This window comes from Melampsora larici-populina, assembly GCF_000204055.1.
Source record: "Melampsora larici-populina 98AG31 unplaced genomic scaffold MELLAscaffold_61, whole genome shotgun sequence".
NCBI lineage: Eukaryota > Fungi > Basidiomycota > Pucciniomycetes > Pucciniales > Melampsoraceae > Melampsora > Melampsora laricis-populina.
The window spans coordinates 43,338-65,471 of record NW_006768825.1 but is presented as its reverse complement, the minus strand read 5'-3'; the positions used below and the strand labels follow the sequence as shown (position 1 = coordinate 65,471).

At 38.5% G+C, this 22,134-nt stretch overlaps 3 protein-coding genes across 3 annotated transcripts; 1 reads left to right on the top strand and 2 right to left on the bottom strand.

Annotated features, from left to right (window-relative positions):
- Positions 1–446: 446 nt before the first annotated feature.
- MELLADRAFT_79297 (uncharacterized protein) lies at positions 447–2,728 on the top strand (the record flags this gene model as incomplete). The annotated part of the gene is made up of 4 exons (XM_007416554.1): positions 447–807; positions 894–1,490; positions 1,579–1,910; positions 2,124–2,728. 4 exons carry the CDS (start codon positions 447–449, stop codon positions 2,469–2,471), a joined length of 1,638 nt encoding a protein of 545 aa, XP_007416616.1.
- A 545-nt stretch (positions 2,729–3,273) lies between these two features.
- On the bottom strand, positions 3,274–4,447 carry MELLADRAFT_112037 (uncharacterized protein; the record flags this gene model as incomplete). The annotated part of the gene is made up of 2 exons (XM_007416458.1): positions 3,274–3,751; positions 3,840–4,447. The coding sequence occupies 2 exons, from the start codon at positions 4,445–4,447 to the stop codon at positions 3,274–3,276; spliced, it is 1,086 nt and encodes a 361-aa protein (XP_007416520.1).
- Positions 4,448–11,525: 7,078 nt separating this feature from the next.
- On the bottom strand, positions 11,526–11,843 carry MELLADRAFT_93770 (uncharacterized protein; the record flags this gene model as incomplete). The annotated part of the gene is made up of 2 exons (XM_007416457.1): positions 11,526–11,597; positions 11,721–11,843. The coding sequence occupies 2 exons, from the start codon at positions 11,841–11,843 to the stop codon at positions 11,526–11,528; spliced, it is 195 nt and encodes a 64-aa protein (XP_007416519.1).
- Positions 11,844–22,134: the final 10,291 nt, after the last annotated feature.

The window sequence follows — 22,134 nt, the reverse complement described above, 5'->3', positions numbered from 1 at the left end:
TTTGTTTGTAAGCTCATTTCTTTGAACTTTTAAAGGGTATGTAAACAATTTTTACATATTTCGAAATTTCTTAATGACTAGCTTTGCCTTTTTTTGAAAAACTGACTATTAAACCTTTTCTTTCCTCCTTGATGTTGGCTTGGGTTCTTGAACTGATCATCTCTTTTTACAAAATCACATGATCTCAAATCGATCTTCATCATCTTTATCTTTTAGTTTTAATTTCTGATCTACAATTTATTTATCACAAAAATTCAATCCGCATCATAGTTTGAAGGCCCGACTGTTATTTGAACAAACTCAATTGAAGATCATACAGTATCACTTGATCGTCACCTTATAAACAATCACCGCCCTTTCAACACTTCATCACGATCACTCTGTCTATCCTACATACTATCCTTTTAAATCACCCTCATCACAAGATATAAATCCCTATGATCAATATGATCAATATCACTACACATCAATTTGCTCCAAGTCTAAGGTCAAATGTTTATGATACCAGTCAATTTCCATTCTCAGAAAAGTTTCAAATTAAAGATCATAGAGAGATTGATGGTGATGATGAAGATGATGGATTAGATTCTCTTGATTCACTTATGATTTCAAAGAAAAGATCAAACGTCAATGAGGATATAAATTCTAGTATTCCTCCTAGTAAATTTCAACCCGATGTGATGAAGATTGATTTAGATCAGTTTAAATCAATTCCTTCATTTGATTTGAATTCGATTAATTCTTTAAGTAAATTATCTCAATTCCAAACCAATGTGATTAATCACTTTCAAAAATTTCCCGAAGATTGTGAGTAACTTTCTTTGATCAATTTATCCATTCAACATTTTTATAAATCACTAATCGTGATTTTTTTGGGCTAATTATTCTGACAGGTTCAAAATCAAACCAAGCACGTAAAATTATTCATGATTTTAGGAGAAAGATCTTACAAAAGAATTTCAAAGAATCTGATGAGACTCAAACTCCATCAAAATCAAATCAAGATTGGTCAGAATCAGAAACAATAGATCAAGAATCAAATAATCAACCGTTTGATAGATTGATCTACTTATTAGATAGGTATACAGATTATTGTCACTCTATCCATCTTTCACCTTGGCCTATACATCATCTTAAAGTTGTGATTTGGATTCAAGGTGATGTGGTTTCAACAAAGACACGAGTAGTCCCTTTACGTAAAAGTGTAAGATGTTATGTGACTTCGTTGGAAACCGTCAGACTTAAAACTTATCATTTATTCGATCATGATTGCGAGGGTGATGAAAAGATGTTGATGAATAGTGAAGTCCTTTTAGAGATTCTAGAACAATTACCTATCACTCGTTCTACTATTAATCCGTTTCATTCCAATCTTGTTCAAAATTCTAATAGTGATCATGAAGCGTTTGATCAGTTCAATCATGGTTCTAATAAATTGGGTAACTTTGATCGTGTTTCTATACTTCGAGTTTTGAATGATCAATCTGGTGGTAAGTCTTTTGTTTCAATATCCCTCATTCTCACCAAAACGCGATGATTAAATTTCTGTTTGTTTTGTGTAATTTTCCATGCTGCCAGATCACAAGTTGGAAATCGCATTAAACTCAATACGTGAAGCAAGGAGACAATCTCAAGTTTCACAAAATGGATATAAGAATTCAAAAAAGTTTTCAAAACCCAAACCTGATCCACATCTACATACATTAAACCGATATCAAACTTTTTGTAAATCGATTGGTATTCCAGTCTTTCCAATCGAATCAGTTAGAGTATCAATCTGGTTAAAAGAATCAGTTCTTTGTCTGATTAATGAACCAAATCAAGAAGAAGAAGACGAAAGGAATTCATTAAGATACAAAGTTAGCTTACGTACGGTTCAAGTTTATTTATCTAGATTAGAATATGCTAGAGTAAGAACTGAAGCGATCTTTAAAGAAGAATTTAAATCATTAGCAACTAATTCGTTATATAGATCTCAAGCAATCATTGAGATCCTTGAAAGTTTTAATCCTAATCAACAAAAGAAAATTAAACCTCAACTTGAAGATCAGTTTAGTCAATCACCTGAACCTCAGTCATTTGAAAGTCATCAATCAAGATCTTCACCTCTTCTTGATTCACAGTGGGAAGAAGAATCCAATTCGACTCGTCCATCAACTCGTAGATCTTCTTCTGAAAGTAATTCATTACGAACCGACCGAGAAGAAATCGAAACAATCGGCTCAAAGAGAAGATGGAGTAGTTTAGAAATCGATGAAAGATCGGAAAAAGATCTCATCATGGTTCATAAAGGTCATATTTCTTATATTCTTTGTGATGAAGATTATTATTCGATTGAAGAAAAGAAAATTAAACTTGAATCAGATTGGAAAGTGAATCCTTTGAGTGTTCCTAGATCTTACTATGATTACGAAAATCCTAGGAAAACTTTTCTTCCTTCTTTTGATCGATCCCTTTTATCTTCTGTGTAAATTGGTTTATCCGTTTTTTATTGAAATCAGGAAAGGGTTTAGTTGGGTGTTCGTTTTGACTAATTGGCGTGTTTGATTTGAATTTGAACGTTTGAGATGTTTGAATGATTGTTGTTGATTTGTTTATAAATCCTTTTTGTCTTTGTATCTTAGGTCGCCGTATTGCTCACTGCTTCTTTGTTTACTCGAAATCGGTTTTAAAACTTGTTCAAAATGTAAAAAAACTTTCCAATTGTTTTGTTCAATTTTTTTTAGATCTGGAGTGTCGAGAAAAAATCAAACAAAAAACCTTTTTTTGATGTACTTTTATCTTCATCTACTTCTATTCTTTCATATTTGTTGGCTAGTCTCGTTTTTCGATACATAAATCCTTGTCAGGTTTTAAATATATCCCGTTTTTTTAAAGATAATGTAGGATAATGTGATCTTTTGTATTACCTTCAACTAAATTTGCAATCACCCCTCAAAAGCCCTGAATCATGAGACGTGGATTTAGCAGTTCAAGTTCGGCGGGTAATTCGCAAACTTTAAAGGCTTTATCTCATACACACTGACTAAACAAGTTGAAAACATAAGGGACTAGCTTACCTCAGAGATCCGGTCATCTAGTCGAAGCAAGAAAGTTTGTTGTCTTTTCATGCTTAATTTTTCATGATGTACAAATTCAACGAACAAGAGAAGATTTTGCAGAAGACAAGGTAACAATGTTTATGAAAATTTCACCCCTTCTCTTGAACAAAAATGGCAGAGTCAAACCCAAAAGTTTCTAAGAGAAAGTTAAAAGTAACAAGTTGAGTATGTATCATTGAGTTGAAGAGTTTAAAATCTCCATCAATTTAGGAAAATTAGAAATAATCTCTTTTAAAGAATTTAAAGCATTTAATTGATAATAGTACCAAATTTCAAGTAACTTCAAATCGATTGAATCCTCATTATCAACTAAATCTTTTGACCAAAGTTGAAATCCAGATGAAAAGCGTAACAAAATCTGAATAAAGAAATTAAAACCCCATAAATATTCTTTGATAATTAAAGATAATTGATCAAAGATTCTAATTAAATCATTGATAAGTTTATTGTTTTTGAAAGTTAAGTTAGGTCCTATGATGATTGAGATTGATGATTGGTTTTCTATAAATTGATGGGAAATCATTTCTTTTAATTCAATCTTGAGTTTTTTCCAAATCGTCTTGAATTGAATACAAAAATCTTCTATTACCCATTTAAGTCTATCTAAGCAAAGACAACTATCATCCATGGCTAACCAAAGTCTTGATTTACTTTTTTTTCGAGGTTCAATTATTTTTGGAAACAAATTCCACAAAATCAGTATTCATGTCTTGATAGAATTCAAATTCAAATACTTACAAATGATCTTGATTCTGATAATCATCTTGATTTGGAATAATCAAGATGATTCTATCCAAAGACCTAATCAGTTTTGAAAAATGAGAAATCATCAAATGATAATTAATTTCAATTAAACCTTTAAAACTTATCATCGAATTCAAGAAAAAGTTTAAAATCTCATAGAAATGATGATTGAGTAAAGTGATCTTTAATGAAATTAATTTTTCGATTTTCTTATACATCAGAATCAAATTAAAACCTATTAAATAATTTAAATTATGTATCAAGTTTGAAACTTTTTGATGTCGATTGATTTGATGATTGATAAGATTTCTGTTTTCATAGAGTGGTCCAATGATCATTTCTTGAACTCCTGTTATAATTTCATCATCTGTTAATTCATCTTCTTGTTCTTCTTCGCTTTCATTTGGTTTGATTTCATTTTCTTCTATCATTTCAGTGTCTTCATTTGGTTCAGGGTTTGATGTTGTTTCGCGTTCAGAACATTTCTGGATGGGTAAGATGCCTTCTTTTTCCATTACCAAATACTGGGATAGGTGAGTGACATCAGGGTCGATAAAGGCGTTTGAGATTTCTCGTCGTGTGCCTTGGTCTTCATCGTTCATCTTGAGGCTCTTGGTGATGATTTGTTGTATGATCAAATGTGGTGAAGATGATAGAAAGCGAAGTGAAGGTGGTGATGGGGGAAAGGCAATAGGTGAAGTAAGAATATGAGGATTAATCAACCTGATTTGTGTTTGTCTACTGGATTGGTGTTTTAAACAAATCGTTGCTGAGGTTTGAATCCTCAGCACAATACGGTAAGCAACTCAGATTTCAAAACCTCACCACTTTGACGTGACTGTCCAACAGAAATTCCATCGATTCAGATGAGCCTCAACGCTCACAAGTATCTCTTCTCTTACGCGTCATTCAGTTAGAGACCACCTCAACAGATAAGAGATTATTGTATTACATCTCAAGCGGCCAACTCCATACATTGCTAAGCAAAATGCTGTATCAGTCAGAGAGATGTGATCACGACTAAATTTAGAAAAGATCATTTTGTAACGTATGAAAAATTTGACGCCCAACAGACTCTGCCGGAGCAGTACCAAGTAAGAAATGTTGACTGATGAAGAATTTCCTCAAACGTTAGTGCCCTTTACGATATTATCACCCGCCTGTGATTCTGCAACCGCTTTTGTCATTCTTTTTCTTCAACCAATAGTTGTGATGTTTGATTTCAAATTCCATCACAGGAAATGCTCACAACCGGCTTAACTGCTCATCAGCTCCATTATTATCTGAAGTCATTTCCTACAAAACACATTGCCTATGATTTCCTGTGTCCATCTGATTCTCATCCAGTTTTTTTCGTCTCTTTGTAAGTCCACCAGTCTTCAACGAGCATTGGGGATTATTGGTGAGTACCCGGCAAAGTTATGCCCGACAATTCACGGGACCAGAGGACCTGGCCAAGCCGCCCCGGGCCCCAGGACATCGTATGTTCGAATCCGCGCAATCGGTCTGTGTAACAAGACCCGTGGCTCTGGAAATTATCTAAAAGACCCGGGCAAATCTCACCAAGCTTTTTTCCTTTTATCTGAATTTTACGGTGGCCGTGGACGGACAAATCGGACAAAACCCAAATTATGCAAAAATCGTCATACAGCCCCTCTCAAAAGCCTTGCTCGGCATCTGCCGACCCTGACTATTGCTCCCTGCCCGCCTACTGGTTTGTTGCTCAAGTTGGGTCTAGTTTGTGTTTAGGTGACTGTCACTTTTGTTGATGATTTCCTTGCCGCAACTTGCCAACTACGCCAAAATGTAGTTTTAGGTGCTCATGCCAAACTAATCAGATGTCAATATAACTCTGGTATTGTAGCTTCAAGAATCATCCTGTCCATTACTTTCAATTTATAAATACAAAATATCTGTTCTGTTTGGGAATTTATCAAGATCAAGCAATATCTCCATGTTAGAATGATTTTTCAAGCCCATTTTCCTTCAATGACAACTCCACTTTCAGTCAAATGAAGAGTGCCATATAAGGTGACCCTTTGATCATGTTTCTCTGACAATGAGTCACTTTCCTAATGTTACTCAAAACATCCACTTGCTAGGCATCGCGGGTTTATGCTAAGATGTTCATTTCTTGTCCGCCTTTGGACCTCTCAAGAGTTGGAAATATAAGACTGTGTATCTCTTGGACTCATAGTGATGAGAACTCGCTTTATTAGAGTTAGATTAGACTACTGGATTAGACCCGAGTGATCCAGATGCTCCTTCATCAGGTTGTTATACCACAAGTTGCCAAATGGGTCATAATGCACAAAAATCATACTTCCCATAATGCACCAACTTGTAGCACAGCGGGCTGGGCTTAGTAACCTCGGCTCGGGGGGCGGAGGAGAGCTTTTGAGCGGGGCTGTATGACTATTTTTGTGAATTTTGTGTTTTGTCCATTTTGTCTGTCCACGGCCACCGTAAAATTTATTCTAGACATGTAGATTTGTACAGTCCCCTCCAAGTGGTTTACGTGATCATTCAAGTTCTGCAGCGGCGGGGCCGGGCACTGCCAGCATAGATGCCTTGGGTTGAGAAATCCGAGGCATAATCGGATGCAAATCCTTGGACAGACCTTGTCCGAGGTTTTTGCCCAAGGTATTTTTTTGCCCTGAGAATTACCTCGGATCAAAACCTCGGGAAGCTTCTGTGCGAGGTTTTGCATCCAAGGATACCTTGGATTTTGTAATCCAAGGTAAATATGTTGGCGGTGGGGGCCTGTTGCGAACCCAATGATTACGGATCCTAGGTGTGCGGACATGTACATTTTCATTCTTATATACAGGACCAAAACCAAGGAAAACAATTGCGGAACAAGAATTAGAGGTACTGGAGTCCGCATTAATCACAAAGAATTGTCAACACACAATTATTGACCCGACAGACTAGAAGCCCCACCCCCTTCCTTAGATTGGGGGACAAGTGGTAAGCTAATAGTGGGTTAGAAAACTGGATCCTCCAACATACATAGACTAGCCCCATCAGTGGCGGGTGCCGCCCAGCTCCTTCCAAAGAGTTTTGAACTTTCACACTGATCCCAGTCTCACAACAGCACATAGCCAGCATTTGTAATTGAACCTTGTGTTTTTGAGTCTGACAATGACCTAATTACTGTACTTGTACTTCTGTCCAATTTTCACGACACCCTTAGAGCGCGTTTACTTAGTCCCGATTTCTAGAAATCGAGTTCTGTGTGAGCGCTTTTCTACATGTAGAAAAGCGTTTTTGTCTCAGAAAACCGAAATTTCAGGTTTTCTGAGAATTTGTGAAAAAGAAATGAATAAAGCGTTTGCTTATATGAGCATTAAGGACAGAATGATAGAAAAGTGATCATGAGGATCACTTTTCTGATCCCAATGACTATCATTTTCCTATCCTCCTCACCATGTCGAATTCTTCCGATGCTGCCTCTGATGATTCATCTCAGTCATCCTTTCGACATCCGATGGAGCTTCTAAAGTCAATCATACAAGCTGGCCAATCTTACCTAGAATCAATATCAAGCCCGAAGATTCCATGTAGAACATCAAAGCTTCGAGGAAATCAATATACGAAAGAGATCCTCGAAGGCAGCAATGTGAGATTTCGAGAGTTATGTCGCATGGACAAGCTCGCCTTCAAGGGCTTGATGAAAGCTCTTGAAGGCAAGCTTGTCATCCATCGGAAACAAAGCGTCACGGTGGAAGAACAAGTTTTGATCTTCTTATTCATTGTTGGTAACTCCGGCACGAATCGTCTTGCTGGCGAATGATTCCAACGGTCTGGACACACAATCAGCAAGTAATTTAATGATGTATGCAACGCAATTGCATCACTTGAGTCAATTTATATAGTATAACCTACCAGTGGTGAGGTTTGCCCAAAGGAGATTCAGAACAACCCTCAAATGTACCCCTATTTCGAGAAGTGTGTGGGTGCCATTGATGGCACCCATATTCCTTGTGTAGTTCCACCTAGCCGTCATCCGCCTCATCAAAACCAAAAAGGCGATCTCAGCCAGAATGTCCTAGCCGGATGTTCGTTCAATATGTTATTCACTTTTGTTTATGCTGGTTTAGAAGGATCTCATGCCAACGCGAGCCCTTGAAGAACAACGGTTATTAGTTCCAGAAGGTAAGAGCGCGTTTACTTTGATATCAAGTTGATTCATATTGACTTTTTATTTGTCAATCCTTTTCAGACCGCTTCTATGTTGCCAACGCTGGATACGCCAACGCCCCAGGCTTTCTTGCCCCTTATCAAGCAGTGCGATATCACCTCAAGGAGTGGAAACACTCCGGTCTCACACCCCAGACACCTAAAGAGTTGTTTAACCATCGCCATTCCTCACTTCAAATCATCATCGAACAGATCTTTGGTGTATCAAAGATGAGGTTTCCGATCCTAGCTTTGATGCCTTCCTATCCTTACAAGATCCAAGTCTTGATTGTGATAGCTTGTTGTGTACTACATAATATTATCCGAATTGAAACTGGCGAAGATGAATTCTACGAAGAGTATATGTTGAAGGAAAGATTGGAGAACATATTAGGTGGTAATAACATGGATCCTGACTGCGTTGAGCCTAACCCTACCCAGCGTACTCAAGCATCTGAACAGAGAGATCAAATTGCTGAAAGGATGTTCTATGATTATGTTAATGCACCTGTGGCGCGTAGGCAAGCCTGGATTCTTATGTAATATTTGTATTCATGATCTCTTTTGGAGCTTTTAGTTATGAATTTTGCAAGTCTCATCTTATTCATCAATTCATCATCATTAAAAAGAAAATAGCAATATTTCATTACTATAGCATATCACTGTAAACATCATTCAACTTCCCCAATTTGGCAGAGGAAAATGATTAATAGTACAGTTTTTCATAAAAGAATCTAATACTGCACACCTGGGCCATTTCACCCACACTACATATGTGCAGCAAGCTAAGTCAATAGTTGTCTATCATGTACATACAGGTCTGCTCAGTTTTTTGCCCATCAGAATAAATAAATCACATGTTATACCACATGTAACTTTTTCGACTTTGAAATTTTTTTCCCAAAAATTCACTACATATAATTCTGTAGCTGCTCAGGCAATATTGTTGAAGCTATGTCTTAGTAACAGAAAGTGTGTTACATGCAGTTGAGTTGATGAGATCACACCAAAACATTGAGTCAGTGTATGTAGTCAATCTTTTGGAAGCTTTTTTCAATCTGAAAGAAGTTACAGCATGTATTACATATGAATAACTTGTCCTGATGAGCAGATAACTGAGCAGAACTGTATGTACATGATAACCACATATTCACTGAGCCTGCTACACATATGTAGTGTGGGTGTTATGGCTCAGGTGTGGAGTGATAGACCATTTTATGACAAATCATACTCCCAATCATTTTTCCCTGCCCACTTGGGGAACCCGAATAATGTCTGCAGTGTATGGCATACATGTTTTATTTTTGTTTGAGTTCTCAGATACAAAATAGGAAATGTTTTTTATCTTTAAATATGTTATCTTTTGTTTGAGTTGTCAGATACAAAAAAAGGAAAATGAAATACATAATTATTCATCTACCTCTGGATACTCTGCTAATATTCCAGCTTCACTCTTCAACCAATCCCACCTGTAAGCTTTATCCATGTGAAAGAAAAAAGAAGCAGTATCATCTTTTTTTAATTCATTAGCTACTTTGATGATATGTTTAGGTTTTAATTCTTGACTAAACTCCTTATTAAAAATGCTCATGGCTTCTTGCCTCATCGGATGTTGCTCTAATTTAATTTTAGCAATAGTGACCTTATTGCTTTTGTGTTGTTCCTCTAGCCCTGATACTTGATCAATGGCTGAATTGATTGATTGTGCGACTAGCTTTGGTCCAGTGAGGCGTGATCGTTTGGCAGTTGCAGTTGATCCTTCTGGGACGACTGGGCTCCTCTTATTACGTGCAAATTTCAATTCTGGGGTCTCGTCATCGGTGTCGCTGTCCATGGCTTTTTCAGCAGCTGTGAGAGCGTACTTATTTTTAAACTTGCTAAACTTGCGCTTCTTGAATTGAATAAATTGAATAAATTGAATTGAATTTGAATTGATTTGAATTTGATTTGAATGAATTTGATTTGATTTGAATTTGATTTGATTTGAATTTGATTTGAATTTGAATTTGAAGTGAAAGATTAGAATCAATTGATTTGAATGAGATAGATTTGGATTAATTGATTTGAAGTGAAAGATTAGAAGTGAAAGATTAGAAGTGAAAGATATAAGTCAAAAAAATGAAATTTGATACGCACAGCAGGAGTTTTCTTCTTCTTTTGTGAAGAAGCTGGCCTCGCACCTTCAATCTCCTCAACAACCGAGTCCTTTGCGGAGTTGGACATGTGATTTTCATCTCCATTTGACTCGTGTTCAGATGCAACATGATCTAACAAATGAATGAAAGCCATCAGTATCGAAAATTCAATCAAGTATATACAGATGAAACAGAAGCCTACCTTCCACACCCTCGATTGATTGACTTGGTGATGGCTGTTTCTTCTTTTTACTCTGAGTTCCAAAGCCTTCAGCACCATTCGCTCTCAGCTGCTTTTCTGGCATGATGGTGGCTACAGCTTGATACACTGGAAATCCACCGTTCCGAATTGGTCTTGCATTGAGATTACCGGCCTAATCGAAGGATAGGATGATTAGATGATACATATGAAAGTTGAACATATGAAATTTAAAATAAAAACTTACTACTTTAATCCAATGGTCCCACCATTTGTCATCAGCGTTGACTATCCCGCTAGTTGTATCTACTCCAGGAGCGCCCAAAGTATCCATTATCTTCTCTAGAGCTTTGAGGGTTGTCTTTAACTGAATATCGAAGCATCATATTCATTAGTTCAGATTGACTCGAACGAAAGGAGATGAATAAGTTAGAAAAAACCTTTTGAATACGGTTTTTTAATTGGGTCAAAGGCTCGTTAACTTTGAATTTATCGTTATAGTTAGTCAAAACTTGTTTCCAAGCATCGGTCTTGATGCCGCCGTCGTTTCCTTTTCCAAGGTCCAGTTGTTTCTTGAACTCGTCAATAAGATAAAGTGTTTGATGATGAGTCCATTGACCACCAGTAGCACTCTCCTGAACCTGATCATTATCTTTAACTTTGACATCTTTAACTTTAATAATCTTGTTATTGGCTGGTTTTGCTTTCAATTTTGACTTTGGTTTCGCTTGTGAAGGTGGCTCAACAATGACGTTGTCGTTGCTATCAGAATTAGGCATTTTGAGTCAAGTGGTTGAGTTGATTGATGATGAGTAGATGGGAATCGAGATAGATAGACGAGTAGAGATGGCAGTGGAAGGTGTTAGAAGATGGGTTTTGAGGGGTGTGTGGGATTCCGTACGGTGGAAGGGGACTTGTCCAAATTAGAGAAAAGGGAAATGAGAAAAAGAGATCATGAGAATGTGATTTCTTCTAGAAGAATTCGCTGCAAGTGAATTCTTGGAATGTGCTAGAAAAAGTCTTTTTATGAGCATTCTCGGATTTCAAGAATGCTTGTAATTAAGTTATCAAACGCATTCTGTGAAATGTGATTTCTTGGATTTCAAGAATGCGATTTCTCACGAGAAATCACTAAAGTAAACACGCTCTTACACACTTCTTAATCTAAAGCCCACTGATATCATATGATAAATTAAGGGTGCTTAATGGCACCCAGATCTCATGCACTTCACAACTCTCTTTTTAGTCTGTTTTCACACTTGAGCATGACACAGCATCATGATCTTAAACATCACCTCTAAATTCTTGAAGTGAGGAACATCAAAAACTAATCAATGTGATCTCATCAGGCAGACTAACACCATGTGAAAAACCTCGATTACAATGCATGTTTGATCTCCGTTGGGTCTGCCTCATATTATCCACCAAACCCGCCTTGCTAGGAAAAACAAAATTGCCATCATACTCTTGATATCCAATCATAAATGCAATCAAGAGGTGCATTGAAGCTTTTTGACAGATTCTGATACTTGCACCCTCTTGCACCTCCAAGATCCAACATATTACTATCAAAAGAAATGACTTCAGTGGCAACAATACAATGAAGCATTCTGGAACCTTTTTTGAATTCAGTTACCAACCCCTGCAATCATAGAATTCAGACAACACCCGAACCGCTACGACACGCTATGGAATTTCACCGTTTTCCATAGTGATGCGCAGCCTGCGCTATGAGCCCGATCGCTCCGGCTGCACTATTTAGACAAAAAAAAAATTCTCACAATGTCAAAGCGGTACGTACCGCTATTTTTGCGCTATATAGCGCGCTATATGAGAAGGCGCTATGGGTTGAAGGTATTTCAAAAAGAAAAACAAAACAAAAGATAAACATAACAAAAAGGAACTATAAGAGGAAACAAAACAATAAATGTTAAAATCAAATATTTGAACTTCACAAAAGGATGGAATATATCATTTGTCCTTTTTTTCTTTGTCATCTTCTCTACATAAAATTCAAATGCCATGATCAAAATTACACTTTATCAAGAAGATGAATCTCAAGAAGAAGATGAACTCGTGATTGATCGTGATCGGTCAGACCTAACAGTACCTAAAAACAAAGAGAGGCATTAAAATCAAAGAAGATAACATTGATATGAATCAAATGAGTCAGTAAGAAGAACAGACAAACAAAAGATCGATCAGAAACTTACTTAGATAATGATAAAGTACCCTACAATCAAAACCTGAACGAGTAAAGCTATGAGATAGTGGAGAGTAAGTGGAAGAGATACAGTTAGTGATTAAAAGATCAGGAGGAGAGGAGAGAGACAACTTACCGTGATTGAACAAACTCCGATCGAAGTAAAATGCGAAATTTGTGAGATCGAGATTGGAGATGAAAGAAAAGAGGTGGTTAGTTTTGTGTGTGTCCGTGTGTGAGTTTGTGTGTGTCCGTCAATTGAGTGGATTTTTTTGGGTCATTTCAGTATTATCATTGTGTTCATCTGATCGTTGGATCAGGAGTGGAGTGTTTTGAGTTTTTTTGATTAAAGTGTCCGAGTTGAGGTTTTGGTCCCTTTTGAAGAAGGGAGTTAGTCAAGTGTTTCTTTCAAGTCCTGGTGTCTGCAATCGAATAATTATCTTTTGAGTTTGATTGTGATCGTGTTCTGTAAAAGAAAAAGTCTAGTTGTTTTGCGCCTAGTTGTAGATGTGGCGTGGTCTGGCGTGATACCCTGTACCCCACTGGTTTTCTCCGCTATATAGCGGAGAAAGACCTCCTGGTCCCGGTTGCGCAGCAAATGCTCCGCTATGGGAAAGGCCAGCCCTGGTGTGCGGTGCGGAATCTCCACCATGTATTGCGGAACCCATGGCGCACCCAAAAAACGCTACGACATCGCTCCGCAATCGCCATATAGTGCGATGCGGTTCGGGTATTGATTCAGTGTCAGATTCAGTTTGATAATTTCAGACCAAAGATTGAAATTACTGCCCATGAAATCATGAGACATCAATTGATGCCTGAAGTGACACTGGTTGTAGTTTTGCCTTCACAGCTGACAATGCAGTAAAATTGATTTCTAATATCATAATTGCTTTCACTGTCAATCTCAGACTCAGCTTTACTGGATATTGTTTTTCTATCATTATAGGACATATTTGTTACAGTACTTTTAGCAAGAGTGCAACTATACTATACCCATATCGGTATAGATGGGTATAGTAACGGGTTGCAGTACTATGCTGGCTATGAGTATAGTATCGGTCCTTTGTACTATACTACATGTGTAGCCAGTATAGTAACGGATTTTAAATCTATACTTTGGGAGTATTGCCTATACTCCCGATATTGGAAGAATCTAACTTATCAGGTCGCTGGTCAACAACACCTGATTCATATCTCACTCACAACCAATCGATCCAGCTCGACTATCAACAACATCAGCAACAACAAGTCTATCGTCACATCTCACTTATTCAACCTTAACAAGATCCCACAACTCCATCCACTCAAGTCGCACTTCAAGGTACTTAAACAACAAAAAGTGGCTGTTGATACTAAAAAACTTAAACTTATAAAACAATGACCTAAACACCCTCAATCTACATCGATCGGCAGTCTGTTTAAGCATTCAAATATTGTAAGATCTCTTATTATTATGAAATAACATTCAATTCAAATCATTTCACTGATGTTCTGTATTGATGTCAATTCCTCAATCCAATTTGCAGCTTGATTAATTCAAGTTAAACAACCAGCTCCTCACCTGACACACTCAAGCTTCGATCTGGCCCAACTTCCTCTTATCTGCAAGCAAAGGTTTTCAGCTTCTTGACTGGTGCAAGAGCAAAACCTTTGTGACATTTTGATTATACAAACTGGTGTTGTCAATGATCATTTGTCAGCATTGGTCAACTCGAATCAATAACAATATTCGATCTTATCAGACACCTCCCAATGTCACAGCAACACCAATCACAATCTCAATCGGGACCATCTGCCACTTCTCGCGCGGGGATCCCTCTCCAAACCTCACAGAGGCCATCGAGGCAGCCAAACCATACCAGAGATGTCAGCGAGACTACCGAAGCGTCAGATCTGCCAGAGACAGATATGGGTTTGGAGAACAATCCACCACCTGCGCCACTTCGTCGAAGCAAGAGAGCGTCATCAGTTGCCCAGTCAGACTGCTCCTCTGCGGCTGAGCCTTCTGCAAAGAGGACAAAAAAGTCAAGATCAACTCCAAAGAAGACAGCGAAATCTGCCGCGAAGAAAAATGGTCAAAGTAAGAAGAAGACTGTTGGACAAGCTCCTGCGCAAACTACAGCTCTTGAGGTAGGCTCTTTTATCGCAACTATAATTTGTTACTCATACTGAACAGTTCAATAATAGCTTGATGAAACAGTGATCAACTTGGCCCAAGATTCTGGAGCAGAAAACTGTCGATCACATGCTCCACGAAGGTCAAAATCAACAGTACTTGCGACTGAACCAATCTTGGACTATTTTGAGGGGCCTATCCGTCCAAAGGAGGATGTGAGCCATATCTTCTATACAAACTTTGCCTTACTAACTCGTGCTGATCACCTCAACCTCTGAAATAAATAGCCTCCAGATGCAGAACCAACTTTATACCATTGTAAATGGTGCAATCAGGATGTGCGGGGTGCAGTCTCATCAAACTCGAATCTTCTGGCCCATCGTGATGGATCAAAGCAGAGTTCAAAGTCGGGTAATTCATCATGTAATAAACGCGAGGAGGCAATATATTCTGGCCTATCTCTTCCTTCCACTGTGGCCGAACTTTGTGAAATCAAGAATGCTACCAATAGTGGATTTTTACCAATATCAGAAGCATCTTTAGCTGCGATAAAATGTTGATCAAAATTCAACAATCAAGTATTGAATCAAATGGTGCTACTTCGGATGCTTCGAAGAGCATTACCTTGGTCAAGGATAGAAGATCCTGAACTTCGAGCCTCGTTCCGATACTCAAATCCAAGTGCTCATCTCTATGGTCGACAATGGGCAGCCCTTCAAGCCCATTGGCTATACTTGGTGCTCAGTGAGAAAGTTATTGGGCAATTAAAGGTATGTTTACCGTGTTTTCTGCTTTCCAGCCAAAAATCTCAAACATTCCTCCCTTTCACGTACCAGAACAACACGAGCATGTTTAACCTGCAACATGATGCCTGGACCACAAAAGGGAATCAATACGCATTCCTGGGGTATTCGGTCTCATACATTGGCGAGGATTTTACTTATATCTCCCATCATCTTGGTCTCAAGCTCATATTGTGGTATCACAAAGGGGAATGGCTCTCTGCTCCAATGGTTAACTTTTTGCAGAAGAATGGCCTATATTCACAGATAAGTCTTCCACATTAATTCTCTTCCCCAGGTCTTTTTAAATCCTTTACCGAATCTGATTATATATGTGTTACTGTTTCTACATGCTTTCTCAGACCACTGATTCTGGGTCTAACAACAATACAATGGCAGCTGCAATGCAGAAATCTCTGGAATCAATTGCTGAGAGCGAAAACAAGAATTATTCCTGGAATCCCAACACTATGCATGTCTGGTGCTTCGCGCACAAACTTGCACTTGTTGTCAATAATGGCCTTGCAGCTCTTGGCATTCAAGGTCGGACTGGAAAAAGCGTTCAAGATCTTGCCCGAGGACAATTTCCACTTGACAATCACTTACAGACCATTCCAGAGGAATCAGAGGACAAAATCATAGCTGCCAAGTCTAACCCACCTGTAATTCCAGCAGATCCAACTGAACTTGACCCAGATCCGACTGAACTTGAACTTGAGCATGATGAGCTTGAGCTAAATGGAACTCTTGACCCTTCCTTTTTCAACAACATTGCCAATCAACCTGAATTAGAGCTTGAAGATTACGGCTGTCTATCCGAGAATGACAATGAATTGATCCCTCCAGAAGATTCTCATTCCAATGCCAATGCCAAAGAGGATTCTGAAAACAATGCAAATATCCCTGATATTCAGGCTTGGCGAGATTCAAGACGAGATGCTAGACTGAAAGCAAAAGCTCAAGCAGATGAATTAACTATTTCTGATCAAGCGCGTGCACAGAGATTGAATGGTGTCTTGAAGAAGGTAAGAGTTTTCTTGAAATCACAAAAGCTGATCAGGTTCTAAAGCTTATCTACGCACTCTTTGATCTTAGCTCGATTTTGTACTTTGCAAGATAACAGGATCTGCAGCTAATCGTCTATACTTCCGATCAATTGCCAAGGCAATGAAATTGACTGTCCGTGATCTACTGGCTGCTTACGGTATTCGTTGGAATATCAAGCGGGAGAGTCATCAGCGTGCATGGGAGGCTTGTGATGTAAGCTTATTTTGTTCCTTTTGAATATATCCCACCTTGGTTGATTATAGACCCCTTTTGTTGTAGGTGATTGACGAAATTTTAAAGCAAGATCAATCAGAGGCACCTTGCCCCCAGGACAGTCAGTGTACCAATACCACCGCTAACGGGGGTCACAAAAGCTCTATTCATGACCCTATCTTGAACCATCAGCGTGGTATCTTCAAGAAAATCACTTTCAGTCAAGATGATTGGAAGCTTGTTTGAGCCCTTAATGTTGAGCTCAAAGTGAGTAGTTTTACAAATTTTCAATCAATCTGTACCCATACTGATATATTTCTTTTAGGTTTATGCTGACCTAACTAAAGATATGGAAGGTGATGGACCAACTGGATGCATGGTACTTCGAAAGTATTATCAGCTTCAGAAGAACCTTAAGAAGAAGATTTCAAAGAGCAACCACACTGACACATTATATCCAATGTACCTTGCCATGCTGACTAGTGTTGAGAAGTACTTTAATGAAGCACTTGAGTGTGAAACAATTGTTATGGCGACTATCTTACACCCAAGTTGGCGAACCCATTTCTTTTTGACTGCATTTGGCTCAAATTCATCCGAGTTCAAGATGGCAACTCAGCTACTCAAAACCCATTTTTCTTGCAGAGAACTTTCACTTTCACTTCAGAATCCTCAAGAGCAAACATCGCTTGATCAACAAGAACAGAGCAAGGATTCTGATGATGAAATTCTCAATCTGAGGTGCAAAGATGGTAGACAACCAATTGCGGACAAGCTTGCTCAATGGCTTCGAGCAGATGATGCCCCAGATAAGGAGGTTGATCTTGATCCCAAGAAGGCTCTGATATGGTGGAATGTAAGTTTGGTTCCTTATTGATTTAATCCTGGTCTAATGTGCTTATCTGATTATCCTCATGATAAGATGAATAAGTCTAGATATCCGGTACTCGCAAGTTTGGCACGCAATTATCTTGCTACAAGTGCTACTTCCTGCCCTGTTGAACAAAGTTTTTCAACTGCAGCTGACGTCCGTGACCGCAATCGAGGTGGGCTTCTGCCCAGAACCATTGAGCGCTCAGTGAGTACCTGTCTTTGGACAGCTCAAATGGTCAGATTAACTGAAGAGTTTGAGCTTGCTGGAGAAACAATGTATCTGTGTTTAGCGGAGGAGGAAGCTGCAAGAAATCATAAGTAAATTATGTGGTGGTTCTGTGTTTAAATTGTGTAATCATAAGTTGTAAATTACAAACTACTAGACAAAGAATTCAACTAAATGAGTAAAGAAACCAATGATACACTATAAATAGTCAAGTATACACCAATACATCATACACGTATGTTTGATCTTTTGAGCAATCTCTTGACAAAGCCAAAAATGAACCAGTGAATTGCACCAGCAGTGACTTGGTTGGTTCTTTGAATAATTTGAATCATTCACGGTAAAAGACAACCATCCAATAAACTACTGTCTAGTCAATGCAATGATACAACAAATAATGAAAAAATGAAAAAAATGATTGACAAAATAAGGTAGTATATACAGTATAGCAAAGTATCTAAAGTGTAGTCAAGTATCTGAAGTATAGTGAAGTATAGTGAAGTATAGTGAAGTATAGTTGAAATATACTATACTGGGTATAGTATATTCCAACTATACTATACTTGACTATACTTGGTATAGTATAGTTGAAATATACTATACCCAGTATAGTCAAGTATAGTATAGTATAGTATAGTTGCACCCTTGCTTTTAGGTTCCAGGATGTTCAGATAAAATTTGAGATGTGATTCTGAATCACTAATTGAAACTGTTAGTTTTCCGGGTGCAAGCCCAACAAATAACATCCAGGGATTATCAAGAAGATATGATGTTATTCAAAATTGTTGAATTGGCTGAAAAGGATTCCCATTGTGCTAAAAGCTTTTCAAAATCGTATTTCTTGTGTGATATAAACTCCTTTTTTCACTGTGTTGATTGCTGCACTCATTGGAAGAATCAATTTTTGTTACATATGTCTCTTGCTTTTAGCACATCAAAGCGTCACCTTTAGTCATGTGTGTGTTCCGTCAGACGCTACATCTTGATAGGTATGCCCATCTAGGGCTGCAACCCGGACCCGGCCCCGCCTGGCCAACTCTGCCCAAGCCATCTCAGAGCGCTCACAGTATGCGCCCTGGGGCTGCCAAACCTAACGCGCTGATGAGCACAAGTGCACCCTGGGGGTGCCTCGGGCAGGTCGGGCATCTTGGGCACCAGGGCTGCCAAACATTTTCCTTCAAAAAATCTCACGGTAAGTCACTCTTTTACACTTTTGTCAAATGAAATAATGACTCTCTGAGTGGTTTTTGTGGCTAAAAACAGCCCCTGGCGCTGTCTGGCCCCGATCCATTTGGAAGGCCTTTGGGCTTCACCAAGGCAAAAGTTCAGGGCCGGGTTGCAGCCCTATGCAGCCCATCTGAGAAAGTCTTGGAACACAGTCTGAGCGGGAAAACAAATATCTTCAGAGTCCTATCTTGGGTCTGATACAGATAAAAAAGTCTTCTTTTCATTGATGGGGAAATAAGTACCTGAGCGGGAAAAACAAATATGTTCAGAGTCCTATCTTGGGTCTGATAAAGATAACAACTAAGAACATAAGAAATTGGCATGAGTCAGAGAAGGTCACAAAGATAAAGAATATAGAATAAAGAAATCAGTCACTCACATTCTTCTTTTCATTGATGGGGAAAAGAAGACTGATGAATGATAAATCAATGTTGTATATATATGTAGAAAGATTGGGGTAAATGTGCTATAAGCATAATCTAGGGAAAGTATGCTTGTGTTGATTGGATCTCAACACCATCTAATGTTGTTGCAATGTAATTCTTCCACAATGTGTTCTTTTGATCACCATTTGTACAGAAACTGCTAGGCTCAACTCTTAATTTTCACCTGGTGATACTCATGACTCAAGATTAATTTCAAACAAAAATTGAATTCAAGACAGTAACACTACACCAAATGTAATCTTTACCGGGCGGTAAAGAAAACTACTGACATAGAAAAGTCCTGAGGCAACAGGAAGAGAGCTAAAAATCTGAAAAAATATGCACCTTGTTCCTAGATGTTGGGGCGTCATGATGAGTATTTTTTTGTATTTTACAGGCAGATATTGGTTTATGTACTAACAATAAACGCTGAAAATCATCAAAAACTCACATGTAACAATACCTGAACTATGGGTCATGAGTATGAAGACAATATTTTGTGGTCTAAAAACTTCAATAACTTTTGCAATTCTGCTCCAAATAACTCGATTTTTGGTTCATTCAAAAGCTGAACTATTTTCCTTCACACTTCATAATGTTAGTAAGGTGCTATCTAGTCATTTAAACACTCTACATATGTGCAAACAGTTCTGCATGAATAGCTCTGTAGGATCTTTTTTAGACCAGCTACATATGTGATGTCACAATGAAAAATGTAGAGGGAAGGCTCACCTTCTTAATGCACTGTAAATCGAGTGATTTGATTCAGAACTGGCAAAAGTTATTGATGTTTGAAGATTCAAAAATCCTGTCTTCCAAGTCAAGGGCCAAATTTCAGGTATTGTTACCACCTGTGGCGCCTACTCCCGTCGAGTACTGAAGCGATGAGACGGGGCACTTTTTCATCAGGCCCTGACTTGATGGTCTGCGCCAGATCACTCAAGATGATCTAGAGCAGAAAACCGCTCCTTCATAAACACTGTTCAAGTCATTTTGAAGTCTTGAAAGTGTTCAATATGTCATTTGTAGTCATCCTCTTTCTTTTTTTGTTCATTCAAAACAAAAAAAAAACTTGAGTTCACAGCCTAAGGTTATCAGATCACTCAGATCGATCTACGGCCTCTCAGATCAATTTGAGAGTCCTCAGATCGATCTGAGAGCACTCAGACCAATTACAGAGTTCCCAGATCAATTTCGAAGCTCTCAGATCGATCTCGATCTGTCTTGCCAGATCAATCTGATAACTCATCAAGGAACTCAACCCTACTCAACCCATGTGGGGTACAATACCCAGACCCATGACTTTACCATTGTATGCAATTCCTTCACTCGACCCATCTCCAACATTCATCTCTCTTCAACATACGCCATTCTTGAACTGTACTTGCCCATGTAAGGCCTAACAAAGACTTCCTTCAACCCAGGGTGCTTGCTTCCAACCATCCGGTTGTATATGTCCAGAACTATCTATCTCATTCTCACTATCAATCTCGACGCTATGTATCAATCTCGAGCTGAGCTTGACTGTACCACTCAAGAACGTACACAGATCAAGCTTGGTATACTTCAAACTAAACTCTCTTTTGGGATGGCGTCACAGGGACCTTCACCTGCACCTGAGTTACATCAATTTTCCACTCTTTTGAGTTGTTGTCTGTTGTTAACACAATGAAATTGATGTCATTTTGAAAAAAGGTATCGACAGATTAATCCAATACAAAACACAAAGTGAACATATGTACATGTGATGAAATGATTGGGTTTGAATGAATCAAAAGTTTTAATGAACCACCAGCTACATACATACAAATGGACATGATGATCCTGATACACTGTAAGGCTACATTTGGATTGTGCAGGAATGACAAGATCGATAAGGTCAGATGAATATGTGAATGAAACGAAACATAGCGAAAATTTTGAGAAGTTTGAGGAATTGAGATTGAGAGTTGATTGGAAGACCCTTCGTCTCTTTTCCCCTTCCTCAAAGTCAAGGGATATCAGGGTTGAAACACTGAAGCCCTGAGGCACAATTGATTCAACAGCTTTTGGTTGATTGTTTCAAGGTAAAGTCCAGATCAACAGGTCGATCGATTGTGATGGCCAGGTCCAACTGAGCCAGCTACTAATTGAAGCCTCCGAAACGTTTCAAAACGCTCTGGTAGTTGTTTTGAAACGAGCCGCGCGTTCTGCACCTGCCACATATAAGATTGACTGATTCCCCTTGTGCTTACCTCCCACATCCCTATTTTATCGATTCAACTCCTCGCCACACTCAAGTAGCTTTGTGCATTCATTTGTTCGTTTGTTGTTGTCTTTGTTTGCACCCTGCTCAGACTCCCTGCTTCGAACCTTGAGCTCATCTCGACGCATAACCCAGAAGCTAGAGGCTGTGCAGGTAGTGCAGACTGAAAACAACACAAAGGGACAAAAGATCACTTGGCCTCTTCTATAAAACTTGTATTCTGAAACGACCAATCCCAAGGATAGATCTGTTGTTTAATAACGAATTGACATATAGGACTAGATCGGAATCGATTCATGAAATCATGTAGGATTTGTTTTGAACAAATGAATTGATTCAATTGATTACACACCAATCAATTGAACAGTTTGATTCGTCGAACCAATTGTTCAATTGTGAAGTATGAACTATTA